This window comes from Melanerpes formicivorus, unplaced genomic scaffold, assembly GCF_026170545.1.
Source record: "Melanerpes formicivorus ecotype bairdi unplaced genomic scaffold, bMelFor1.0.p_v2 SCAF_25, whole genome shotgun sequence".
Classification (NCBI taxonomy): domain Eukaryota; kingdom Metazoa; phylum Chordata; class Aves; order Piciformes; family Picidae; genus Melanerpes; species Melanerpes formicivorus.
In genome coordinates this window covers 5,424,233-5,447,879 of record NW_027142377.1, presented here as the reverse complement: position 1 = coordinate 5,447,879, position 23,647 = coordinate 5,424,233, and the positions used below count along the sequence as shown (strand labels likewise).

General features: G+C 40.1%; 1 protein-coding gene across 15 annotated transcripts in view; it reads left to right on the top strand.

Annotated features, from left to right (window-relative positions):
* Positions 1–23,647, top strand: part of MACROD2 (mono-ADP ribosylhydrolase 2) — a 984,824-nt gene that overhangs the window by 197,997 nt on the left and 763,180 nt on the right. For all 15 annotated transcript variants that reach the window (XM_068153137.1, XM_068153136.1, XM_068153138.1 and 12 more), the window contains one exon: positions 2,494–2,523. In XM_068153137.1, the coding sequence (XP_068009238.1) occupies positions 2,494–2,523 (30 nt within the window). The remainder of the gene's footprint in view (positions 1–2,493; positions 2,524–23,647) is intronic.

Below are 23,647 nucleotides of genomic sequence, written 5' to 3'. Positions count from 1 at the left end.
TAGAAAAATTGTTTGATTTGTCTTCTAGTATGCAAGCATAGGTTTTTTTTTTTAAGTGCCTATGAATTATTGCTGCAATTTCAATAGCTGTAGTAGATGCATGGCAGCCAAAAATCTATTTGAACTGTTTTTGCTGTTTCTGTAGAGAAGTGTGTGATACTGACGTATACTATGTGTTATTAACAAGTTTTAGAAAGTATTGGAAAGATGAACATTGTCAGGAAAACTCTATGAGATAAACATAATGCTGTGAGAAGGCATTGAATGAGAGTTTCCAGTGGGGATGTTGGCTGGGTATCAGAAGAAACTTTTTTTAGCAGTGGAAACTTTGGATACAGTGAGGTATAACAGGTCTGAGCTGTGTCTCCCAAGTCTCTCAACCATAACTGAAATCCTAGACTGTCACATTTAAGAGCTAGAATGGCAATTGTAGGTGCTAAAAAGAATAAGCTTGAACAGCAGACTCATGGCAGTAGATGACATTTCATTATTTTTATTTTCTGATGCGAAGTATGGTGATTTTTTATCTCAGGAAAACTAATTTAACTTCAAGAAAGGTGATGTTAACTGTTACAGGAAGCCTTTGGAAGCTCTTGTGAAAATAGTGGGGGCCTGCTTTTAGTTGGTGTCATTCTTTAATAGTGAATTTCAGTGAGGGCAAGAGCAGGTAAATATAGAAAGACTGACATTCATTGGCACTCTGCAGTATGTCTGCACACATTTATTATTACTATCATTGTATCTTTTTGGAAGAGAATTTATGTGTTACAATATTTGTACCCTGCTAGAACTTTATAGGGGGTAGCCAAGAGTCTAAAGCAGTCTTGTTATGCTATGTAAAAGCAAAATAACTGTGTCAGTGATGTCCTAGCAACACAGTTGATTCATGGGATGCATGGAAGTTAAGAATCTTGAGTATTAATATAACAGTATGTGACAACCAAAAGGGAGGATTTGCACCGTCTTCTCCAAATTCTTCTGCCCCACCTTCTCTTTCCTAGCTGCACCATTCTGCTACTTGTGTATCTCTTCTTGAGCGAGTTCACCTCCATGATGTCTCACAGATCTGAACCAAAAGGAATAGTGGTAGTTTTCAGCTGGTTTGCCAAGCTGCATGTGAAGGGAGAATCCAGATAAACACTTCTTTTAAATGGCTACAAACAGATTTGTTTTAGAAAAAAAAGAAAAAAAGACAAGATTATGTACCCCATTTTCCTCCATCTATACTTGCAGAGAACCAGACTTGGATCAGAAAGATCTTGGTCACAACAATTCATTCATTCAATTAGTGTAGAGGCAACTAGTCCTAGGATGGATGATTGTCCCTGTAGTTTGCAGTTTATTTCAACTTGATTTTGTCAGCTCTGCTAACATCCTGGTTTTGCTGGAACAGAATCCCAGGCCAGCCATGAGCTGCAGGCCATTAGCAGTTCTTAGTCAGCACAGGTCACTGGAGTTGGGTCACAGGTGTATCCCATAACATGAGCATCAGACTCAGTATAAATGAGGAAGTTTGCTGAGGAGAAGGGAGTCTCCTCTAGACAAAGAATAACACAGAACTGTAGAAAATTTGGACTCTGGAAAATAGCTGATTTATTCTGTGTGTCTTGCTGCCTACACTTGTCCTGAAGCAGGAAAGAGGTTGATCTCTTGCTTCTCCTCTACTCACCTGCTAGGGATTACAAATACCTATATCTATCTTTTATATTCTTGCTTTTATACTGTGGTTTATCTGTGTTATGGTACAACAGGAATTTGCCTCTCCTACATCTGAAGGCTGACTGGTTTACTCAAGGCAGGCTTAGAAGGCTTTGCTTCTGTTTCTGCCTGGGCTGTGAAAGGAAAATGTTTAGCATTGCTCCAGTTGTGCTGACTTAATTTAAAGGACCATCTTCTTATCACCATGCTCTGATTTTTTTTTTTCCCACAAGCAATTTACCCTTTTCTAGCATGGGTATGTGGATGTTTGCAGTACAGAGGCAATTAAGCATACTGAGTGAAATCTCAACTTAATTGCATACAGTGGTAAAACACCCTTTTGATATCAATAGGGCAAGGTTTCTCATTGTCATCCTCAAAGGTTTGGCATCACAGGAATCAAGGAAAGATAAATCAAAAAGTTGCATTAAAGTCTATTTAGGTTTCTCTAAAATGAAAAAGACTTCCTTCATTTGGTAATCTAAAAGGAATAAATTCAATATTCTAGATACATAAGATATTTAATGTGTTAGTTTTAATAATTGTTATTACTGGCTTGGTTTTAAGCTTATGCAGTCAAAGATACTACAAAAAGATACTACAAAATAGTGCAGAGATAAGACTACGATTACAATATACATAAATGATCCTTTTTAACAACTAATGGTTTTGGATAAATGGGGAGTAGCAAAGGTACTGAAACAATGGGGAAATGTCTTGTGAAACATCTGGGTTTTTTTCGGTCTATGTTTAGGAAAATCAGTGCTAATGATTCTCCTTTTGTTTTTCTTTTAGCTAATTCCAGCCTTCTTGGAGGTGGAGGAGGTGAGTCTTTGCATAATGCAGACTTATTTATTCATAAGTAAGTGTGAAATATATACTGAACAGGTTGTAAACGAATAGGTGGTAAGTTCAAAAGATGGAATAGTAAACTCATTAGATGAGAACTCACCAAAGTTGATAACAATTGATGTCAAGAGGTTGGGTTTGTGACTGCTGCTGAATCTGGTTTCCCCTCTGGTTTAAACTGTATATAAAGATGACTGAAACACAAAGGAGCTGAACTGCCTTATGTTATGTTGTGTGTAAATATTTAGCACTTTTAATTTACTTCAAGGGAAGCTAGAATGCATATTAAATACACAGCTCTAAAATAAATGATAATTAATCAAAACAGAGTAAAATAATTTAAGTAAATTAATAAGTCTTTGCTTTCCTTTGGTTGATTGCTTTGTTGGGGTGGGTTGTTTTGGTTTTTTGTTGCTGTTGTCTGGGTTTTTTAAAACCCTGCTGCCTACTGCATTATTCACCACAATACTCAAGTAGATTTCAAAAGAATTCTTTGGTGCATGTAAGAATCATAGAATCAATAAGGTTGGAAAAGACCTCAAAGATCATCAAGTCCAACCTGTCACCCCAGACCTCATGACTACTAAACCATGGCACCAAGTGCCACATCCTAACCCCTCTTAAACACCTCCAGGGATGGTGACTCAGCCGTCTCCCTGGGCAGCCCATTCCAATGGCTAACAACTCTCTCTGTGAAGAACTTTCTCCTCACCTTGAGCCTAAAATTCCCCTGGCACAGCTTGAGACTGTGTCCTCTTGTTCTGGTGCTGGTTGCCTGGAAGAAGAGATGTTACCAGCATGACTACCAGTAGTAAAGGTGCTCAAGTGCATATAATATGTATTCTTCACAAATGGATGCTGCTTTGCATTAATAGATCAATGCTATTTTGCTTTTTGTTAAACTTTAGTGCTGTGGCCATAAAAGCTTACATGAGTGTAACAATTCAGGGAAAAAAAATCCACAAAGAGCTGGATCTATTTTCTGTGACTTCCCCTGCCTCCCAGAAGGAAGCAAAAGAGCTCAGTTCTGTAAATTTTGTAATGCAGGAGTGGTATAGGCAGGCAAGAATCTTCCTTCCTGGCCAAAGTTAAAAGGACTTGATGATCAGAGCTTACATATGTAAGGATAAAGAAAAGGGCTCTACAAAAAGACAGAAGATTGTGGTTGACTGTGAGGCCTGAGGACAAGTTGTCAAACCTATTGTTTTAGCAGCCTTAGATGAACAGGCAGAGCCTTTATTTGTGGACCTTGAAAAGGTGCTCAACACCTGCACCCACGTATCTAAATAAAACTGTTCATGTTTCTCAGCTGTGTGTCCGGACATTAAAGTATCGGGAAGCCTTCCCTGGTTGGTAATCCTGTTGGATTAACCTATTTCTTTTGATTCAAGGTGATTGTTTGCAGTATGCCGAATTTTTCTTTGGTTTAAAGATAATCCTTTAGGAGGTAATCCTTTGCTAACTGTTCATGTATGGAGCACTTTGCATACCTCTTCTCCAGTATTTGCTCGCAGCTGGTAATGTCAAAAGACCCCCACAACCATAAATCAATGCAAATATTCAATTCCACTCAGGTTCCCAGAGCAGTGATGCTGCTGAAAGAATTATCTTTTTAAATTTCCCCCCCCCCCCCAAATTGACTTTCCACAGTATTTATTCAGCTGGACCACTCTTCAGAAGTTGATTACTTTCACTTCTAGATAACATGGCTCCTCCCCTGTAGCAGATAGGATGATTCTACAGTATGGGTCAAGTTGGAATTTTTCCTATGTTATGTGTTAAAAGTGGGGGATTTTCATTCAGATTTACTTTATTGGCTATTAAAAACACCTCTGTCCCCCCTTCCTGCCGTCATGGGGCAGGCTGAGGTGATGGCCACACACGAGGCAGCATGCTGCTGCACCTTCTCTTCTGCCTCTCCCCCTCCCCTTCCTCTTGCTGCTCTGCTCTCCTTTTGGGCTGTTCCTGCCATTTCTTCAACCAGCTTCCTCACTGGCATTGGGAGCTCCTGCGGCAGGCTGAGTTTTGGCGCACAGTGGCATTGGGAGCTCCTGGCATTGGGAGCTCCTGCGGCAGGCTGAGTTTTGGCGCACAGTGGCATTGGGAGCTCCTGTGGCAGGCTGCGTTTTGGCGCACAGGGGCTTTGGGAGCTGCTGTGGCAGGCTGAGTTTTGCGCACAGTGGCACTGGGAGCTGCTGTGGCAGGCTGAGTTTTGGCGCACAGTGGCATTGGGAGCTCCTGTGGCAGGCTGCGTTTTGGCGCACAGGGGCTTTGGGAGCTGCTGTGGCAGGCTGAGTTTTGCCGCACAGTGGCACTGGGAGCTGCTGTGGCAGGCTGAGTTTTGGCACACAGTGGCATTGGGAGCTCCTGTGGCAGCTGAGTTTTAGCGCACAGTGGCATTGGGAGCTGCTGTGGCAGGCTGCGTTTTGGCGCACAGTGGCATTGGGAGCTGCTGTGGCAGGCTGCGTTTTGGCGCACAGTGGCATTGGGAGCTGCTGTGGCAGGCTGCGTTTTGGCGCACAGTGGCATTGGGAGCTGCTGTGGCAGGCTGCGTTTTGGCGCACAGTGGCATTGGGAGCTGCTGTGGCAGGCTGCATTTTGGCGCACAGTGGCATTGGGAGCTGCTGTGGCAGGCTGAGTTTTGGCGCACAGTGGCATTGGGAGCTGCTGTGGCAGGCTGCGTTTTGGCGCACAGTGGCATTGGGAGCTGCTGTGGCAGGCTGCGTTTTGGCGCACAGTGGCATTGGGAGCTGCTGTGGCAGGCTGAGTTTTGGTGCACAGTGGCATTGGGAGCTGCTGTGGCAGGCTGAGTTTTGGCGCACAGTGGCATTGGGAGCTGCTGTGGCAGGCTGAGTTTTGGCGCACAGTGGCATTGGGAGCTGCTGTGGCAGGCTGAGTTTTGGTGCACAGTGGCATTGGGAGCTGCTGTGGCAGGCTGCATTTTGGCGCACAGTGGCATTGGGAGCTGCTGTGGCAGGCTGCGTTTTGGCGCACAGTGGCATTGGGAGCTGCTGTGGCAGGCTGCGTTTTGGCGCACAGTGGCATTGGGAGCTGCTGTGGCAGGCTGAGTTTTGGCGCACAGTGGCATTGGGAGCTGCTGTGGCAGGCTGAGTTTTGGTGCACAGTGGCATTGGGAGCTGCTGTGGCAGGCTGAGTTTTGGCGCAGTGGGTCTGTTGTGGAACCGGCTGTAACCGGCTGTGGGCAGCACCAGGCAGCCCTGACGGCCTCGTGTAGAGGATATGTCCCTGCAGGACCCATGGCCAAAACCTTGCAAAACACAGTCCCGCATGCTTTTATCTCCTGTCAAAGGATAACAGTGTAGTCCCTTGCTTGTGATGCAAAATATGCTAAAATATGACTCATTTATGGCTTGGAGTTTGATTGCTGATGGTCAAGAGCCTGCGTTTCTGCTCTGGAGAAGCTGCTCTCAGGTAAGGTGCTGGAAGTGTCTTTTGAGGGAAAATCCTGAGAATTTAATCCCCAAAGTAATCCCAAGTTTGGGTAGTCTCTGGGGGGTGTCTGTGGCTCTGTCCTTGGGCACATGTATTGGCCATGTCCTTTTGGAGAAGGAAAGGTCACAGGACTGACCTCTAGCTCGCAAATCCCCGGAGAGCACAGATGAAGGCATCCCTGTGTGACCTACCTGCCTGCCACAGGCAGAAGCAGTCCAAAGTTCCTTCCTCTTGGAAAAAAGGACTTCTTACTGGCAATCTTTGCAGAACCCTTTGCAGGTGAATGGGTTTGGATTTAAAATTCTGGATATTTGAATGAAAATCCTTTGCTAACTGTCCATGTATGGAGCACTTTGCATACCTCTTCTCCAGTATTTGCTCGCAGCTGGTAATGCCAAAAAACCCCCACAACCATATATCGATGCAAATATTCAATTCCACTCAGGTTCCCAGAGCAGTGATGCTGATGAAAGAATTATCTTTTAAAATTTTTTTTCCCCCTCAAATTGACTTTCCATAGTATTTATTCAGCTGGACCACTCTGCAGAAGTTGATTACTTTCACTTCTAGATAACATGGCTCCTCCCCTGTAGCAGATAGGATGATTCTACAGTATGGGTCAAGTTGGCATTTTTCCTATATTATGTGTTAAAAGTGGGGGATTTTCATTCAAATTTCTGGGAAGGGGTTGGTCTCTTCTCCCAGGCAGCCAGCACCAGAACAAGGGGACACAGTCTCAAGCTGCACCAGGGGAGGTTTAGACTCGAGGTGAGGAGGAAGTTCTTCACCGAGGGAGTCATTCGTCATTGGAATGGGTTGCCCAGGGAGGTGGTTGAGTCATCGACCCTGGAGGCGTTCAAGTGGGGATTGGACGTGGCACTTGGTGCCACGGTCTAGTCATGGGGTCTGTGTTGGTAGGTTGGACTCGATGATCCTCGAGGTCCTTTCCAACCTAAGTTATACTGTGATACTGTGATATAGTTTTCCTTTTTCCAGAAGGAATGGCAGCAGTGCTCTGCAAGAAATACTGGTAGTGAATTACTGGAACGTTTGTATTTGTAAACACCAAAGCTGCCTTTTGTTTGCAGATGCTGAATATTTATGATAAGGCATAATACCAGCATAGTTTCGCCAATAAAGACGTTTGCATCCCTTCAGTAAGGCTCATTAACTTAATCTCTCTATCACTGCTGGGGATATCAATATATAGCTTACCATTACAGAAAAAGGAAACCAGAAATTTCAACTTGACCACGTTTGTGCAACAGGTTTTGTGATTTTTGAGCTGTTCTGTGTTTGAAATCTTTCCAGAATTGAAACCATTAGATGGAAACAGTTGTTTGAACACACTGATATAGTCAATATATATGTTGAAACTATCCTCTGGAGGAGAGCTGTCGAGGAACCCAAGAGGGTGACATTGTGGGTAAACATAGCACACTTGGTTGTAAGTTTAGATGCTCGTGGTTTTGGGCAGCTGCTTATCATCCCTGTGTCGCCTCAGAGGCACATCAGGACATTTATACACTTTAATTTCCAGAGCCAGAGTAATGATTTTTTTTTTTTCCTTGCATTCTCCATTTAAATACTGCCTATTCATTTTCATGGCCGTTTGGAACGAAGAGATAAAAGCACAGAAGATACCAGAAACAATTTTTCACAGAACTGTTTAATCGTAAAATCGAGAAACCCACAATAGAGTCTTAGAAGAATCTTTAGTTAAATATAGATGTTAGAGGTTCCTTTCTACTTTTCAAATAACTCTGAAGCCTCCAGGATTTCATTATGAGTTTGGTGAGTGAGTCTTTCTTTCCTTTTTCATTCTTTACTGTTTTTAATAATTGATTTTTAATTAGGAGGCATATTTCACTTTCAGGTCTGGGTTTATCACACATCCAGCATCTCGCCACTCCTATTAACTTGCACGGAGTGTTATGACTTATTTGTGCATCACGTATTTGTTCCGTGATGCTCCACAGTGCAAAGGTGAAAATTGTTGCATGCATCTGGAATGGGGGAGAAAAAAAATGTGGTATTTTTAGGAAAATGACCCCTTCTAAAAAAATGTATCAGGAAGTTTTGGCCGTTGAGAACTCAAAACACCTTCTCTTGCATGGCAATTTTTCCCCCTTACATTCTTCTACAGCTGTGTCAAGGAGTGAAAGTATGTGATCTGATGCACTTTGTTAAAGCCAATCAAGCACAAACTGAGATTTTTCCTCTCAACTGCCTTACAGTTTTTGATAGTCTGTGGGGATTTTTTTGAGTTTTGTGCCCCACAGTCCTCATCTTGTTTTCAGTTATTTTCCCTGGGATTAATTTTTCCTTCATTTGCTGACTGTAATCAAGTTCTTGTTGCATGCTAATTTCTAGATTGGCTTACTTTCTTTGACCTTGACTTAAGGGTATATTTAAAATAGCAAGATAGGGATATATTTCCCCCCTAAGATATTGTTGCCTATAATAGAAGTGGGAAAGTAAACATTTAGTGTGTACTGTTATAAAGGTAATTTTTATCATCTCTGTACTTCAAAATGTTAATTTTTTCTTCAAAAACTAAAGAGAAGACAGGTTATATGTGTAGTCTTTTGTAATTGTTACTCAGAAAGATCTGTCTGCTTATCTGTTTCTCTCCATCTCTCTCATTCAATTTTGGCTTTTCTAGGATTTTTGCTGGCATGGAAAAATCTAATTCCTACATAGCCATAATTATGTTAGGATATTATAAATGTAGACCAGACCTACTTCTCCAGTCTGCCAAGATGTGGTCTGTAGGCATGTCATTCTAAGCAGCTGTTGTGGCATGGAGAGCTTGTGTTCATGTGATCACAGCAGGGAACTGGATTTCTCTCTGCATTATTGCGTTGACTCCATTTTGAAAGAGGATTTGCTTGCTGCCTTTGTTCGCCTTTACATCTGTGTTAAATTAAAATAGTGGCAAAAAATGTGTTTTCTTCTGCTAGAAAGAAATTACCACAGGCTGACTTCTATCCTGGAATACAGCTTCAGCAGGAGGGAAGTGAGCTTTTCAATGACGCGAGTCTTGTGCTGAGCCTGAGCACAAAAACACGTGATGCTGGACATAGACTGTGTACAAGGATCAGTTTGCCCCTTCAAAATGCAAGCAGCTTTGTTCACCTATGAGCAAGCATCTAGCTCTACATCAGCCCAGCAGGCTCTCAAAGATACAGATGTGAATCTGGATGGGGTTGAATGTCACTTTCATAGAATGGTTTGTGTTGGACCTTGTCAGGGACATCTTCCATTAGACTGGACTGCTCAAAGCCCCATCCAACCTGGCCTTCAGCAACCTGTTCCAATGGCTCATCACTCTTAAAATGAAGAACTTCTTATCAGATCTGTATTTACCCTCTTTTCAATTTTAAGCTGTTATCCCCTGTCCTATCAATACATGCCCTTGTAAAAAGTCCCTCTCCAGCTTTCTTGTTGGCCCCCTTTAGGTACTGGAAGACTGCAACAGGGTTTCTCCAGGTCCTTCTCTTCAGGTTGCACAACTCCAATTCTCTTAAATTTTTTTCCACAGAAATTTGTTAGGGGCAACTAAATATCACTAGGTAGCAGTGTTTGAGCTTCTATGTTGTGCCACTTACGTCCAAATGGATTGTGGAGCTGTTTGTCTTCAGACGTCGCTGTAGCAAGTGTGTAGCATAAACATCATGTCTGCTGCCAGTGCTATAGCAATAGAGGTTATCTGCTGGTAGGGTGCTGCTGGAGTGTCACTGGTGTTTGCCAGCCACCATGACTGTTTGACAATTAATTGCAGGCTAATGAGTTATTAGTGATTAGTCAGTCAGCAGTGACAGGCTGATAAAAATATCTTCTCTTCACAGCATCACAGGATGTTAGGGGTTGGAAAGGACACCCAGAGATCGCATTCAAGCCCTCTTGCTAGAGCAGGGCCATAGAATCTAGTGCAGGTCTCACAGGAATGCATCTAGATGGGTCTTGAAAGTTTTCAGAGGAGACTCCACAACCTCTCTAGGGACCCCATTCTAGTGCTCTGTGACTCTCACAGTGAAGATGTTCCTTCTCATGTTGAGGTGGAACCTCCTGTTCTGTAGTTTATATTCATTGCCCCATGTCCTATCACAAGGTACAACTGAGCAGAGCCTGTCCCCTCCCTCTTGACACCTAACCCTCAGATATTTATAAACATTTATTAAATCTCCTCTCAGTCTTCTCCAGACTTAAAAAGCCCCAAGTCTCTCAGCCTCTCCTCACAGGGCATGTGTTCCAGTCCCTTAATCATCCTGGTAGCTCTCTGTGGGACTCTCTTCAGCAGATCACTGTCCATCTTGAACTAGGGAGCCCAAAACTGGATGCAGTATTCCAGGTGAGGTTGCCTTCTAAACTACACTGGTGCAGTTTATTATTCCTTCCCAGATGCAGGACTCTGCACTTATCTTTGTTGAACCTTATTAGGTTCCTCTCTGTCCAGCTCTCAGTCTTTCCAAGTCTTGCTGAATGGCTGCACAGCCTTCAGGTGTATCAGCCAAGCCTCCCAGTTTGGTACTGTCAGCAAGCTTGCTGAGCAAACACTCTTTTCCCTCATCAATGTCATTGATGGAGATGTTGTACAGGACCAGACCCAGCACTGACCGCTGGGGGACTCCACTAGTTACAGCTCTCCAGCTGAACTTGGCACCATTGACCATTAATCTTTGAACTCCATTTTGTAACTAGTTCCTAATCCATCTCACAGCCTGTTCTTCTATCCCATACTTCCTGAGCTTGCTCACAAGGATGTTATGGGAGACAGTGTCAAAAGCCTTAGTAAGGTCAAGGTAGACTACATCCACTGTCTCCCTGCATCTACCCATTCAATTACGTCATCATAGAAGACTGTCAGATTTCCCCTCAGTAAATCCATGCTGATTACTCCTTATCATCTTCTAAGTGCCTAAAGATGACCTTCAGAATGAGCTACTCCATCATTTTTTCCAAGGATGGAGGTGAGGCTTACTGGTCTATAGTTTCCTGGAACCTCTTTCTTGCCCTTTTTGAAGACTGGAGTGACATTGGCTCTCCTGCAGTCCTCAGGCACCTCTCCTGTGTGCCACAGTTTTGCAAAAATGGCAGAGTGACGACATTAGCCAGCTCTCCCAACACTCTTGGGTACGTCTCATCAGGGCTCATGGGCTTGTGTATATTCAGTTTATTCTTGACATCCTTCCTCTTGGCCAGGAAGGTGACTTGGACTTCGGTACACTGCTGACCATATCCAACCATCTTCCAATAGTTAAATCTCTACCGAAAAAGGAGGTTTTATGCTGAATAGTAACTTGACATGAATTTGCACTGCAAATGAATATTCATGACACAAGTGAAAGTTGTACAAGAGAAAATAGGAGGCAGGAATGAGACAACTTGCAAAGCACTCCACAGCCATATAAAAGGAATAGACTTTAAATGTTAGGCAGGCACTGTGCTAACCCATTCAGGATGTGTAACAGGAAGAAGACAAGCCTGTTTTATCCCGAAGGAGAATGAGATGCTCTTTGTTTGGGATTTCACAGGGCTTGGTCTTGATATTTACATAATTTAAATGCAAGTGAAGCAAGGGTTTAAATTCAAAGTTCAAATTTGTGCATGACGTGCACATAACATGAATGCATCCCTTGAGAGGAGAAAAAAGAGTTTGGGAAAGGAGCACTGACAGGATTCTTTCATCAAGAAAACAACCATTATTATTTTGTAATTTTTTTTGTGTCAGTCTGTTGGCATATTCTTGTATCATGTCAAATGCATTTGTCAGATTGGGGTGTGCTTGCAACAAATGGCTTCATGGAATAAATGTGCTTCATCTGGGATTTCAGCTAGCTTCAAAAGCTTTCAGTTGCTTTGTACCCTGCATCATCATATCTTAGGTATTTAGATAATAGCTACGAAGGGGCAAAGATTTTCCTAGTGAATAATGATCATGTAGACAAACTGATAATTTAAAGGCAAATGGTCATTTACCTTTGTAGCTAATTAATCCCTTTCTGCAGGAAGATTGCGATGGCAATTCTATAGGGTTGTTAGTGTTTTATCTCTTTTTTGGCTATTTGCATGCTGTGCTTTTCATCTCTGTAAATAGAGTGGGTTTGAGAGGGCTGTAGCTACCAGTTCCCCCACTGTGACAGTACATCAGCCAATTAAAAATTTAGTGTTTATGCATGTATATATTACTTTTTCGTGATGCTGTAACCCTGGGTCCATTGGTAGCCCTGTACTTCATGGTAGACTGTAACCCTTTCAAGATGTTTGATTCAGCCCAAAATCTTGTTAGTATTTATGAGCTTTGTGTTGGCTGGGATCAAAGCAAAGAGATTTCTCTGTAATTTAATTGCTTTTACAGAATTTTTTCCAAACTTCCTCTGTAAGCCAAGTCTTTCTTTACAGGTCAGTTACTCTTGACATGTTTTATCTTTCTTCAGCCTGTGTGTGTTTTTTGACTTCTGTTACTGCAATGGCTACTTCCATGTAACCTTTCCGTGTTCACCTTTAATTAAAGTTAGTGAGGTTTCTCATTTTCCAGTGCATCTAGAGATATAATTATAGCAGCTCTATAAATAAGTAAGCATGGTTTGATTCAAATGACCCTGTAAACTGCTGTGAATGTATTTAAGACATGTTTTCTAGGTTCTTTTTCATTGTTGTTTCTGCTTAAATATGATGTATATTTTAAGGTGTGCTTTTTTGCAGTTGTTGTTGGGTTTGTGTTTTCGGTTTTGGTTTTGTTTTTTCTTCCTTTCTCCAGTCTTTTTATACATTCCTATAGGTAGTAATCATAAACAGGAAGTCTCTGGATTGATTTTAAGTATTTCTTAGTTGTTGCCTAATTGTATCCTGTTAATTACACTTTCCCAGCAGTTACTTTAAAAAAACATAATCTATGTTTTGCTATTTACAGGAACTGATACAGGCATGTGATCAGGTGTTATGTTTCAAATGTGCACATGTAGTTGTTGATGCAGATAAAAGAATTTCTCTATCAAAGACTTCTTTAAAGTCCATGTTCAGCCTGTGGCTCTTTAAAGTCGTGTATATAAGCATAACTGTATGTTTTGGTCATGAAAATAATCCAAATTTTGTGTCTACTGCTGTCTTCAGCCTTTTCATTTAGCTGCTGTGTTGACTTAATTAGGCATTAGAAGGTGATGTTTTGTTTTTCAATCATGAGTTCCTGAGTGCTGAGTCCACAGTGCTGTGAGCTTCCACTTAATTGTGAGGCCTTTTTCATTCTCAGACTGTCACACTGACTCTCCTTGTGTTACTCAGTTTTGTTATGAGGCAATTAGTGTTGTGTACCCACAATTAGACAGGTGAATGTACACAGTTTCTGCCATGTATATGACTTTCATGTAGAAGTTTTTATATATATATATGTGTGTATATATATATGTGCATGTCATATATTTGTGACTGAATCTTGCAGGCTTTTCAGAAAGTCAGACTTTGTGTGTGCATAAATATATAAAACTGTGGCATTAATTTTGTTAGACTGGAAAAGACCTGTGGTTCATCAGTATTGAAACAGTAAGGTATTCTTGATAAAAACCCAAGCCCAAAAGGCAAGCAGTTGTGTAAGGAATGCATTTTTCCCCTGCTTTCCCCTTGTCGGTGGGACAGACCTGCAAATCAGGATGAGATCACAAACCTTCCTTAATCCACAGATATCACATGATGTGTAAGGGAATTTATGGTGTTTGTTAGGTGAATTGGATGTACAGTCTGAAATGTTGAATGCTTTTTCCATGTACAGACAAATGTGTGTATGTCTTGGATGTATGTCCTATATGCAGAAAATACAACTATTTTTTCATTTACCAAGGTGCTGTTCAGGTGTCTTTGGATAATTCTGTTGAGACTCACCTGCTGTAGTTGAAGGTGAAGAGCAGATCTCCCAGGGTGAAAATAGTCTGTGAGTGCAGGTGTTGACACGTGTGGCTGTGTGCTAAAATGAGAATATAGTAAGTCAGACATTTGAGTGTACATATGTGGCAGTCTATAGAAGTCAGCTTCTGAAGTTAAGCACTTGTTTGGTTTCCTTAAAAGAGGAATTTGTACATTGGGATACCTGTCAAAGGTGTTCAGTTTCTCACCTAACAATTGCAACAGCATCCCTTTTGCTGAGGTAAGAATGGAACAAGCACTAAAGTGAAGTAATATTTTGTTAGGTTGCAGCAAGGGTGGTTGTTGTTGGTTTGAAATCTGTTTTTCTGATATAAGGTATAGAGCAGTTTTCCTGGTTCCGTAACAGAAGTGCTAAATATTCAGTAGGAGGAAAATGTGAAACGCAATTTATAACATTTAAAAACCCCATTAATTTGTTTTATGTCTGATAATAAAAGACAAATGAAATAACAGAGTGATGAAGGTACTTGTAGACACAGAATCACTTTTGAATACCAGCCCACTTACTGAAGCTTTCATGCTGGTACATGCAAGTACAACATGAAGACCTTAATCTGTAGAATTCCTTAAATGTATCTCTTAAGCACCAAGCTCGTTAGTTTCTACATCAAATACCTATACAAGGCATGGAAAAATGTCACAGAAAAATGTCAATAATTATTTGCCAATCCATGTTGGTCATTCTTCTTGCAACGTCTCTGTGTGTCCAGATACTGCTTAACAATGGCCCCTTCCCAGAATGAGGGAGGAGACAGCTGAAACTATGTCTGCTGATGTGCTGGGGCATGAAAACTTTTCCCCAAAGGTCAGAGGTTGGAAATTGTCATCGTCTTTAATGCCTCACCCCCTGCCCCAATGGAAAGAATTCACGATAGTTACATTTTATTTTTGTTTCTGATGGAAGCAGTTACTTCTTAGTCACTTGTATTTTCAAGGAGAGTCTTGAATAAAACTCAGGATTAAACTTGCAAGGCAAGCACAAACCAAGAATTGAAGTTACTAAGATTGTATAGAAAGCTTACAACTCGCCTTGCTTGCATAGAATGAATGATTATGAAATCAGATCTGCATTTACCTTTTGCTGCCTATGCCAGATTTTTTTGCTTTTTCCACAGAGCTTCACTACTCATTTGGGTTGCTCTTTGCTGATCATATTTTCCCAAAGTTCCTTTGTTCTGTGCAAAATGCTTGCAGATTATAACATGCAGCTTTGCAAAAGCCAAGAAAATCTCCAACAGAGAGTAGCTGGCAAGATGGTTGAGTCTTGGAAAGATCTGTCCTTTCGTTGTTGTTGTTTTCAGTGTGCCTATCTTCTTTCCAGTTTTGAGAACTATCTGTCAGTGACAACATAAAGTGGGGTGATTTTTTTTTGGCATAATAAAAAATGAAACGTGGTGATTGTTAACGAAGGATTAAATCTCTGATATAGGTGGAACTGATTTTTATGAGACATTAGTGGAAAACTTGCATGTACGCTTCTGGCTCTGCATTTGCTCATCTTTTCTAACCGATAATGTAGGATGGTAATGCAGTTTTTCAGCTGCTATTTTTTATTCTAAATGCCATACTGCAAGCTACAAAGTAGATGGCTCCTATGATTAAAGAAGCAAATAAAAAAGGTACCCACCCTTTCCAGGGCTTCAAGTTAAGCCTGAATAACTTTGTAGATTGAATTGAGACTATTTTAAAAATCAGTTGTAGTGGGGGAAGTGTAAACTGAGGTGTGAAGCAACCAGGGACAGGAACTGTTGAAGATGGCTTTGATATGAAAGAAAACACATGATGAGTCTCATCCATATGGACATTATTATCACAGAACCTTAATGTTCCACAAACCTTTGGTACATTTATCCTAATTGCTCTGTAAACACAGAAGTTATGTTTTCTCTGTTTTACAGTTGGGAAAATGAGACAAGGAAACCTTGTGTTTTGCAAAAGGTTCAAACAGAAATGAACAAAAATCATCTCTCTGAGGGCAGAGCTTAGCTCACTGGGGTTTCATAATGCCTATGTCAGTATTGAAAATAGGAATTTTGATTCCTATTTGGAAGGAAGAGGAATTTTAATTATAGTACCAGTTTCATGATGTTTGGAAAAAAAGATAAAATGTACTCTACTGAGAGCAACTTTCTGACAATTAGACCTTAATTGGCTGTACAGCAAATTCTCTAAAGGAATGGCAGGAGGGCCACCAACTACAAATAAGGTACTGCTAGATAACTGCTTTCACACTAATGGAGATAAAAATCCGAACATAGGAAAAGTGTGGTGATTTTGAGGCTACCACTATTAGTCATTTTAAATATACAGCAATGCTCTTGTTTTTACTATTTGCTTTTAATTATGAGGTAATTGCAGTGTAAATTTTTGGTGTTTACTTTCAATTTCAATTTGTATTCCATTAATAAAGCATTTAAAATCTTTGAAAACAAAAGGAGCATCTTCTGAAGTATCTAATTCTAGCATTGACCAAATCGACCCTCTTCTAACTGGAATGCCAAGGATTTTCCTATTTAAAAAGTGCTACCTTATAATTATGTGTAGAGTAGTTGTTTGTGGGGTTTTTTTGGGTTGCTTTTCTGCACGAAGTCACCTTATTTACATCTTTTGTTTTCCCTTCTTCTTATGTAAATGCCTTGCAACACATAGGGCTTATTTCTCGAGTTCCCTTTAAAGCTGATTTATCTTTTTAACATTCAAAATCCTATTTTTGCCATTTGGACTGACAGATCTATAGTGTTGTGGTTTTGGCTACATACACAGTAGCAAAGAACAAAATATTTTTTTTGTCACACTTCTCTTGTTACAGTTCAGTCTGTTCCTTTTACATTATCAGCTTGTTTCTCCGGGCTTCACAGGCATCTGATTTGATTTTAATTGGGTGGGGCTGCAACTTAGAAAACTCGTGTAAGCTTCACAAATCATTCACAAATGTGGATGAGTAAATCCATTATGTCTGGGTGAGTGATCTATGAGTGTATTATATGCACACAATGTTAAAAGAATGTTATTAAGGTGCAAAACCAAGTACTTAAAGCTAGGAAGTGCCAAAATTAGTTGCCTGCGGGCTCAGTCTCTATGCATACGTGCATTATGATACAGCCTCTAACTGTGCAATTGCACTGTTTTTCCAGCTGAAACCTCATCTCAGTCATCTTCTTTGTTCAAAGCAAACTGATGTTTTATTTTTGTGTGTATTTCAACTCTGGCCAAACCAGTATTTACTAAGGTACTTACCAGTTTAGCATATGATGTCATAATGAAATTAAAGATTTTGCAGGTAATTTGCTTGTCTTCCCAAAACAATGGTCTTATCTTCACCAGAAGAAAAACAAAGAAAGGAGGGAAAAAAAGTAGGGATTAAGGTCAGAATTCTAATTGTAAGGCCTAAGCAACCAGGGACTAATTTGTGTGAAGACATGAAAAGTCCTTACACTTCAAAAAGTCGATCAGGTACATTCCAAGTGAGTCTGCAAAGTGGAATTTGTGCATCAACTCAGGATGTAAGGCAACATAGACTGTCAGACTGAAATTCACCTTGAGATTCCCACATTCTTCTTCCCAGTCCCACCACTTGTGTTTTACAATTTACTGTTCCCTTAATCACATCCATTCAAATGTCTGCTGGCCCAAATTTATGTATTAAAGAGGGATCGAGTTTAGGGAAGGTTTTTACTTGGACATTTTCAGACTGGTCTTAAAAAGGTTTGCTTTGATGTGATTAAAGAGCAGAGAGCTGATTGAGAGAGGAGTGATGGGTGTGGAAAGGAGTGCGAAGGGGAAGAGATGAGTAATCACTTCCTCTGCTGCTGGGCTGAGTGTAATGTTGAGACCTTGTTCTCAAACATTTGAGGTGTGGGGGATGACAGTCTCCTTTAACCTCTTCCCTCAATGTTCACTTCTAAAAATTGGTCTTCATGTCTAATCAGCCATGGCTTACTGCCTGATTTCTTTACTGGGAAATGTCTTAGTTTTAGTCCCAGGCCAATTTCCCAGATACTCTTTGAATTTGCATACCTGTGCCCTTTCATTGCTAGCTTCACTTTTACTCCATTTCCTAATCACAGCTTTAGTCACCCGTCCCTCTCATCTTGAATCATGCCACCTGCCCCTAAATGCAGGTAGCACCCTGTCTCCTTCCTTTCACCAGTTTATACTGGGATGAAGGGAAAAGTGTTCTGAACAAGGAGCAATTTATTGAGCCAAATGAATTCCTCACTCAAGCAAATGAAAATGATGTAAGTGAAGAAAAAGTTTATAAAAGCCTACAGTTACAGTTGCCATCTTTGGTTATCTTTTAATCGTAATTCTGATTTTAAAATGGTCAGCCCAATCTAGCTGTACCACGGTGGTCACCCCATCTGCTGTTCTCTTACTCTGAGGAACGAAGGCAGCATTATCAGTGTAAAGGGATAAAACCCCTGGTGTTACTACTTTCTTTGTATTTCTTCACCCTTGATGATTGGGCAATAATTTCTCCACGGGGATTATTTGTTCAAGGATGGTGCCTCTGTTCAATCCAGATATAACCCAGCTGCAGCGGAATTTTGCCTCTTCTCTGGGCTTGCAAGCAATTAGTGCTTCAGCCAGGACTGCCTGCCCTCCCAGGGAACAAAAGGTTCAACAGAAAACTTTTCGCTTGAAATGACAGCTGGACAAAGAATAATCAGACAATTATTTCAAGTCACTTTTTTACAGAAAAGTAGCATGACCTCACCATGGACTGAGATGAGACCTCTTATATGTATGAGTTTATCTGTAGGTAACTAGTGGAATGAGTGTCAGAAAAATGAATATTCTTAATAACATGGAGTACAGATAATAGTCATGTGAGTTTGGAAGGAAATTTGCTTTGATGACAGGTCAGTTTTTCATTGGGAGGTGGGAAATTGTGAACATAGGATTATTCAAATAAGGTGATATCCACAAATAAGATATACTGAGCAAATACCAAAAAGTTCACATGCAATATCGTCTTCCTCTCCCTTGAGAGTCAATTCAGCAGGAGCAGTTGAGGTTTTTTTTGTTTGAAGGATGTGGATGTTTAGAGGAAATTGTGTCTTTGTAAAGGGGGGAAAAAAGCACCAATGCACATCAAATATTAAATAGGATTCTCTTCTTCAAAATTAATTCCCAGATTTGATGCTATAAAACTTTAGCAGTTGTGGGAGAGCTCCCAGAAGACCCTTCATTATGTCTCATTATTACAGCATATGTGAGGCCATAGTACCCTTGGTTGCCATAGTTTCTGATTTAATCAAGAAAAATGCTTCATTCCTGCACAGCTGGGTAACCTTATGTAACCAAAGTTTTCTCAAGAAACATTCATATCTATGTCCAATATTAGCTTTTAAAATTCATAAACCTTTCCCCCCCCCGCCTTTCTCTTGACTGCATAGTAAAATTTAAGTTCAGATCACAGTTTTCCCTGGTGTTTCTCTGGGTTTTCCTAGCAAAGGGAACTTTTGGTGGTTTGTTTCTTCCCTTTTGGAAAGCACAATGTGATTGTAGGTTTTTAGTATTGCAGCACGAGTAAGGCAGGGAGCCCATGCTGATGAGTATGACAGGTTTGCCATCAAGCATATGGTTGTGTGTTCTTCAGAATCAATCTGAATTCTTAATTATGTGTTTTTCTTTCATTTATGTTATTTAAAACCTGATTCTACTTACTGAGCAAGTTGTATCAGGTTTCTTTTGGAACCGCTATCAAATATCAGTTTAAATATTATCTAGCTTACATTGCTAGCTTTAGTTAAATATCTGCTCTTCCAGAGGAGACCCTGTGAGGAAGACTTGTTAAGCTTCACAATTTGAGTGGCAATATTTAAATAACAGTGCAGGCATGAACATTCCAGGAAGGCTTTAAGTCTCTGGGAGCTTCTTAGAGTGAATTAATGCCCTAATACTCAGGGAATATTTACAGTTTAATAATTGAGGAAAGTTGATTAAATATACAAAGCTTTTAAGTACCTATTTTAAGTTCACATTAATTCCTGACAAATTAAAGTATCTTGACATTTAGAGAATTGCAAACTTCTAGCAGTAAGTTTGGGCCTTGCAGCAGCGTGCCCATTTCAGGTGAAACGCAACATTTGGGTTCTATTTAGTCATACTGAGTCTGATCTATCATAGTCGTGGAGTTTGAAGATTTGGGAGTACCCCTCACTAAGGTGGCAGAAGACAACTGGAAGAGTTCTTATTTTAGTATAACTGTGGGGACATTTCTTTGCCTCATGAGTCTGCACGCAGACATCTTAGCTGCTGACCTTCAGCAGGACTGGGTAGAAGCATTCCAACTATTTTAAAAGATTCTATATATAATCAGAAGAAAGCAAGGCTGGATTGGACAATACAACTTCTGATTAGGTCTCTCTTGGTGCGTACTGTCAAAGTCTTCTGCAGATTTTATGGGCAATCTTTCCCAGTCCATCACTGTCTATACCATTGTGCCACTGAAATATTTTCCCCATGAATCCTAATTTTTGTTTTTGTTTCAGCTTTAAGCCTGAAGTTAAAAGATTCCTGTTGCTTTGGTGGGGTGGGTGGAGGAGAAGTTGTCATGTCATTCACAATATCTTATTTGTCAGAAAAGAAGGTGCCTGTGAAGCAAGGCTCATGATGAAGGATCAGGACACGTAAGAGATTTGTAGACTCATTAGTTTGTTCTAGGCTGCCCAACCTGGTTTTGCTTTTGTAGCACAAAATATCTGTAAAGCAAAATACACCACCTGAATTTCTGGAGAGCGAGAAACAAGATGACAGCAGTGCTCACTCCTGCCTGCTCCTTTGTGAGTAAATCTCCTCTGGATGCAGTTGCTCTGAAATTACAAAAGGGTGCAAATGTCTGTCTCCTGATCTGTGGGAATAAATGAGACATGAGAGTTGTAGGCTTGGCAGTTAAGTATTTCCATTTGTAGAACACTGACATACTAATGATGGTAATTTTGCATTTGTTACTACATGCCTAATCTAATTAACTTTTTCTTAGGGTACAATTGTTGTTTTCTGTATTTAATTATGTAAGCACCAGGTGCAAACATTAACAGTAGCTGAATTCAGAAGGAAAACTTATATCTTTGTGTTATGCAAGACCTTTTTCTGTATTGTCAGTTTTACAGTTTAAAGAAATGCATACAGTATTTGTCTGTTCCAAGGAACTATTATTAACATTTCTGATTGGTATACATAGGAAATGCTAATGAGGACTAAAAGTTTATATCACTCTTAGTTTAATGATTTTAGAACTAGTTATGAGCTCTGTATTTTTGGTTTCAGGTGTTGCAGTAGTTCAGACTCCTTTTTCCCAGCTATACTGCTGATTTTGAGGGTTGGCAGACTTCCCACACTCCATGATAGATCTGCCCCTGTCTCTTTGAAAAGGTCTGAACTATGCAGGGGTCTGTTGTCTGAATTTGAATTTTGTGGAGGACTGCTAAAACATCCTCTGTGACTGTCAGCCTGACTATAGACTTTTTGCCACTATTTCATCAATGCTTGTTCAAACCTTGAAAGAGTTTCCAGTAGAATTCTTTGCCTGGAGTAATAAAGGCAAGTATTATTTTTAAAGCTCAAGGACTTCTGCTTTGAAATGATGTAAAAGACCGCTCAGAGGCAAGTGACTCTTAAAAGGTTTTGAAATTAAAATGGTAATTTTTAAATGAAGTGAACAGGAATTGGAGTAAACATGTGCACCAGTAGATTGCTAATTGTTTTCATCTGTTGAGTAAAAATAAGTAAAGCTTGTCTTTTCTACCCATTCATTCTCTGTTTGTGTACATTTGGCCTTAAGTATAATAGAAAAATCAGATAAATGATTGCTGCATGTTTATTCTAAAGCATAAGGTGCCCATAAAACATTCTTACTACTAATGAATTAAAATTGTCTACAGAAGTATTTTCCATCCTTTCCTAAGATATGAATGACTCTATATCTTATAGTAGAAGTATGGCATGTATGTAGTGTGAATTTAGGCCAGCTGCCAACAAGTCGCCTTCAGTTAGTCACCTTTCAGAGATTCCTTCCAAGTAGATTTTTAAGCCCTCCATGGACCAGAAGTCAGTGGTAGTGATCTGAAATACCCTGCCTTTCATTTAAGGATCCTGTGTGACCACTTTACATCGGGCTGTGACACATGATTTTATGTCTGACTGTGAAACCATTTCCAGTGTAGAAACAAAAGTTCACATTTACATTGGTGAAAGATTGACAGCATCCATTGCTTTAGTCTAGAGCCAGGTAAACAAAGAAGCTGTGTCTGATAGTTGTTCTGAATTAAGCTTTCCAGTGTTGTTAATGGTAAAGATTTGCCCCATCCCTGCCACTGTTCTTAGAGACTTCAATTGTTTCAAATTTGGTTTGTTTCTTACCCTTCAGGCTCTTAATTCAAACTCCTCTCCTTTGAAGGTTTATCACAAAATTTGTTCAGGCTTCCGTTTTCTAAGGAATACTTTACCTACTACTGATTATGCACTGCATCAAAGAAAAGTGGTTGAAAACTTTAAAACCACAAATAAAATATACATCAATGGGTTACAGTAATGAATGCTAACATTCTGTTTCTTCAGAAAGAGCCCTTTAGGGACAGAAGACCATATTTCAGGTGATGTGAGAAAGAGTGAGCTTGCTTTCTGAGAACAGCTTGCTCGAGTTTTAGTGGTCAGGCTTTACTAAAAACAAATTTAAAAGTATTAAAAGAGGTGTGTTTAGTATTAGTTCATAGAAGTCTTCAAATTAGTGTAAAGATTAGTTCTTTCTGGCAAGGAGGCCTGCACACTGTTTGGAGTAAGAACTTGTCACTAGTTCCTGTAACTTTTTTGCTTTTAGATTACTTTTTCCATTATTCCTGTTCCAAGTGTTGGTGCTTTTCCGCCCTGAAGTACAATGATTTATTTGGATGATAATACACAGGCTGGAATATTTCAGAAGTTTATGCCTTCTTCCATTTAGGGATGCTTGGAAAAAAAACCAACCCCAGACCAGCAAAAATTAGACTATCTTGCAAAAAAATATGATGGCCTCATTAGGAGCAAAAGTGTCTCAAATGGCCCTTAAGCAACATTCTGTCTTCTCCAGCTTCCCAGCATGAAAACACATCTAAGTAAGTTATATTATTTCAGGACAGTGAACAGCTTGCTTCAGATCCAACAACTGTGTTTGTTCTTTGGTTTTGGTTTGTCTTCTAAATGAAGAATGTCACTCGGCATTGTTTACATTTACATCTCAAAATAATTAAGCTAAAACAGCTTCATAAGACTCGGAGCTGGCTTTCTCTCAGGGAGCGCTTTACATTTAGTTTCCAGAGTCATGCAGTAAATAGACTTATTTTGTGTTTTTTCAAGCTGGTGTGGTTGCATATGTGCTCATCTTTGTGAAGAGGTTGAATGCTGTTGCTTTCAAATGGCGCATATTGGCAGGGAAACATGCCAGTTGGTAGTGCTTTAACAATCTTTATGAGAAGATCAACTGACCGATTTACTAGATCTTTGGGTTTGTGGTGTTTCTTTTATTTGTTTTGGTTTTCTTCTTTCCTTTCTTTTTTTTTTTTTAATAGATCTTTAGATATGTCACAGAAATTCCCTTTTTTTATAAAGGAGCAGAAAATGGTAAAATCTTTCTTGGCTTTGATTAGGATCAGGTACAAACAAGATTCAAAGACTCTCTTCCTATTTTCCTGTGTCTTTGTAAAATACCCATCTACGAAGTATGCGAAGAACTCTTCTAGTCTGA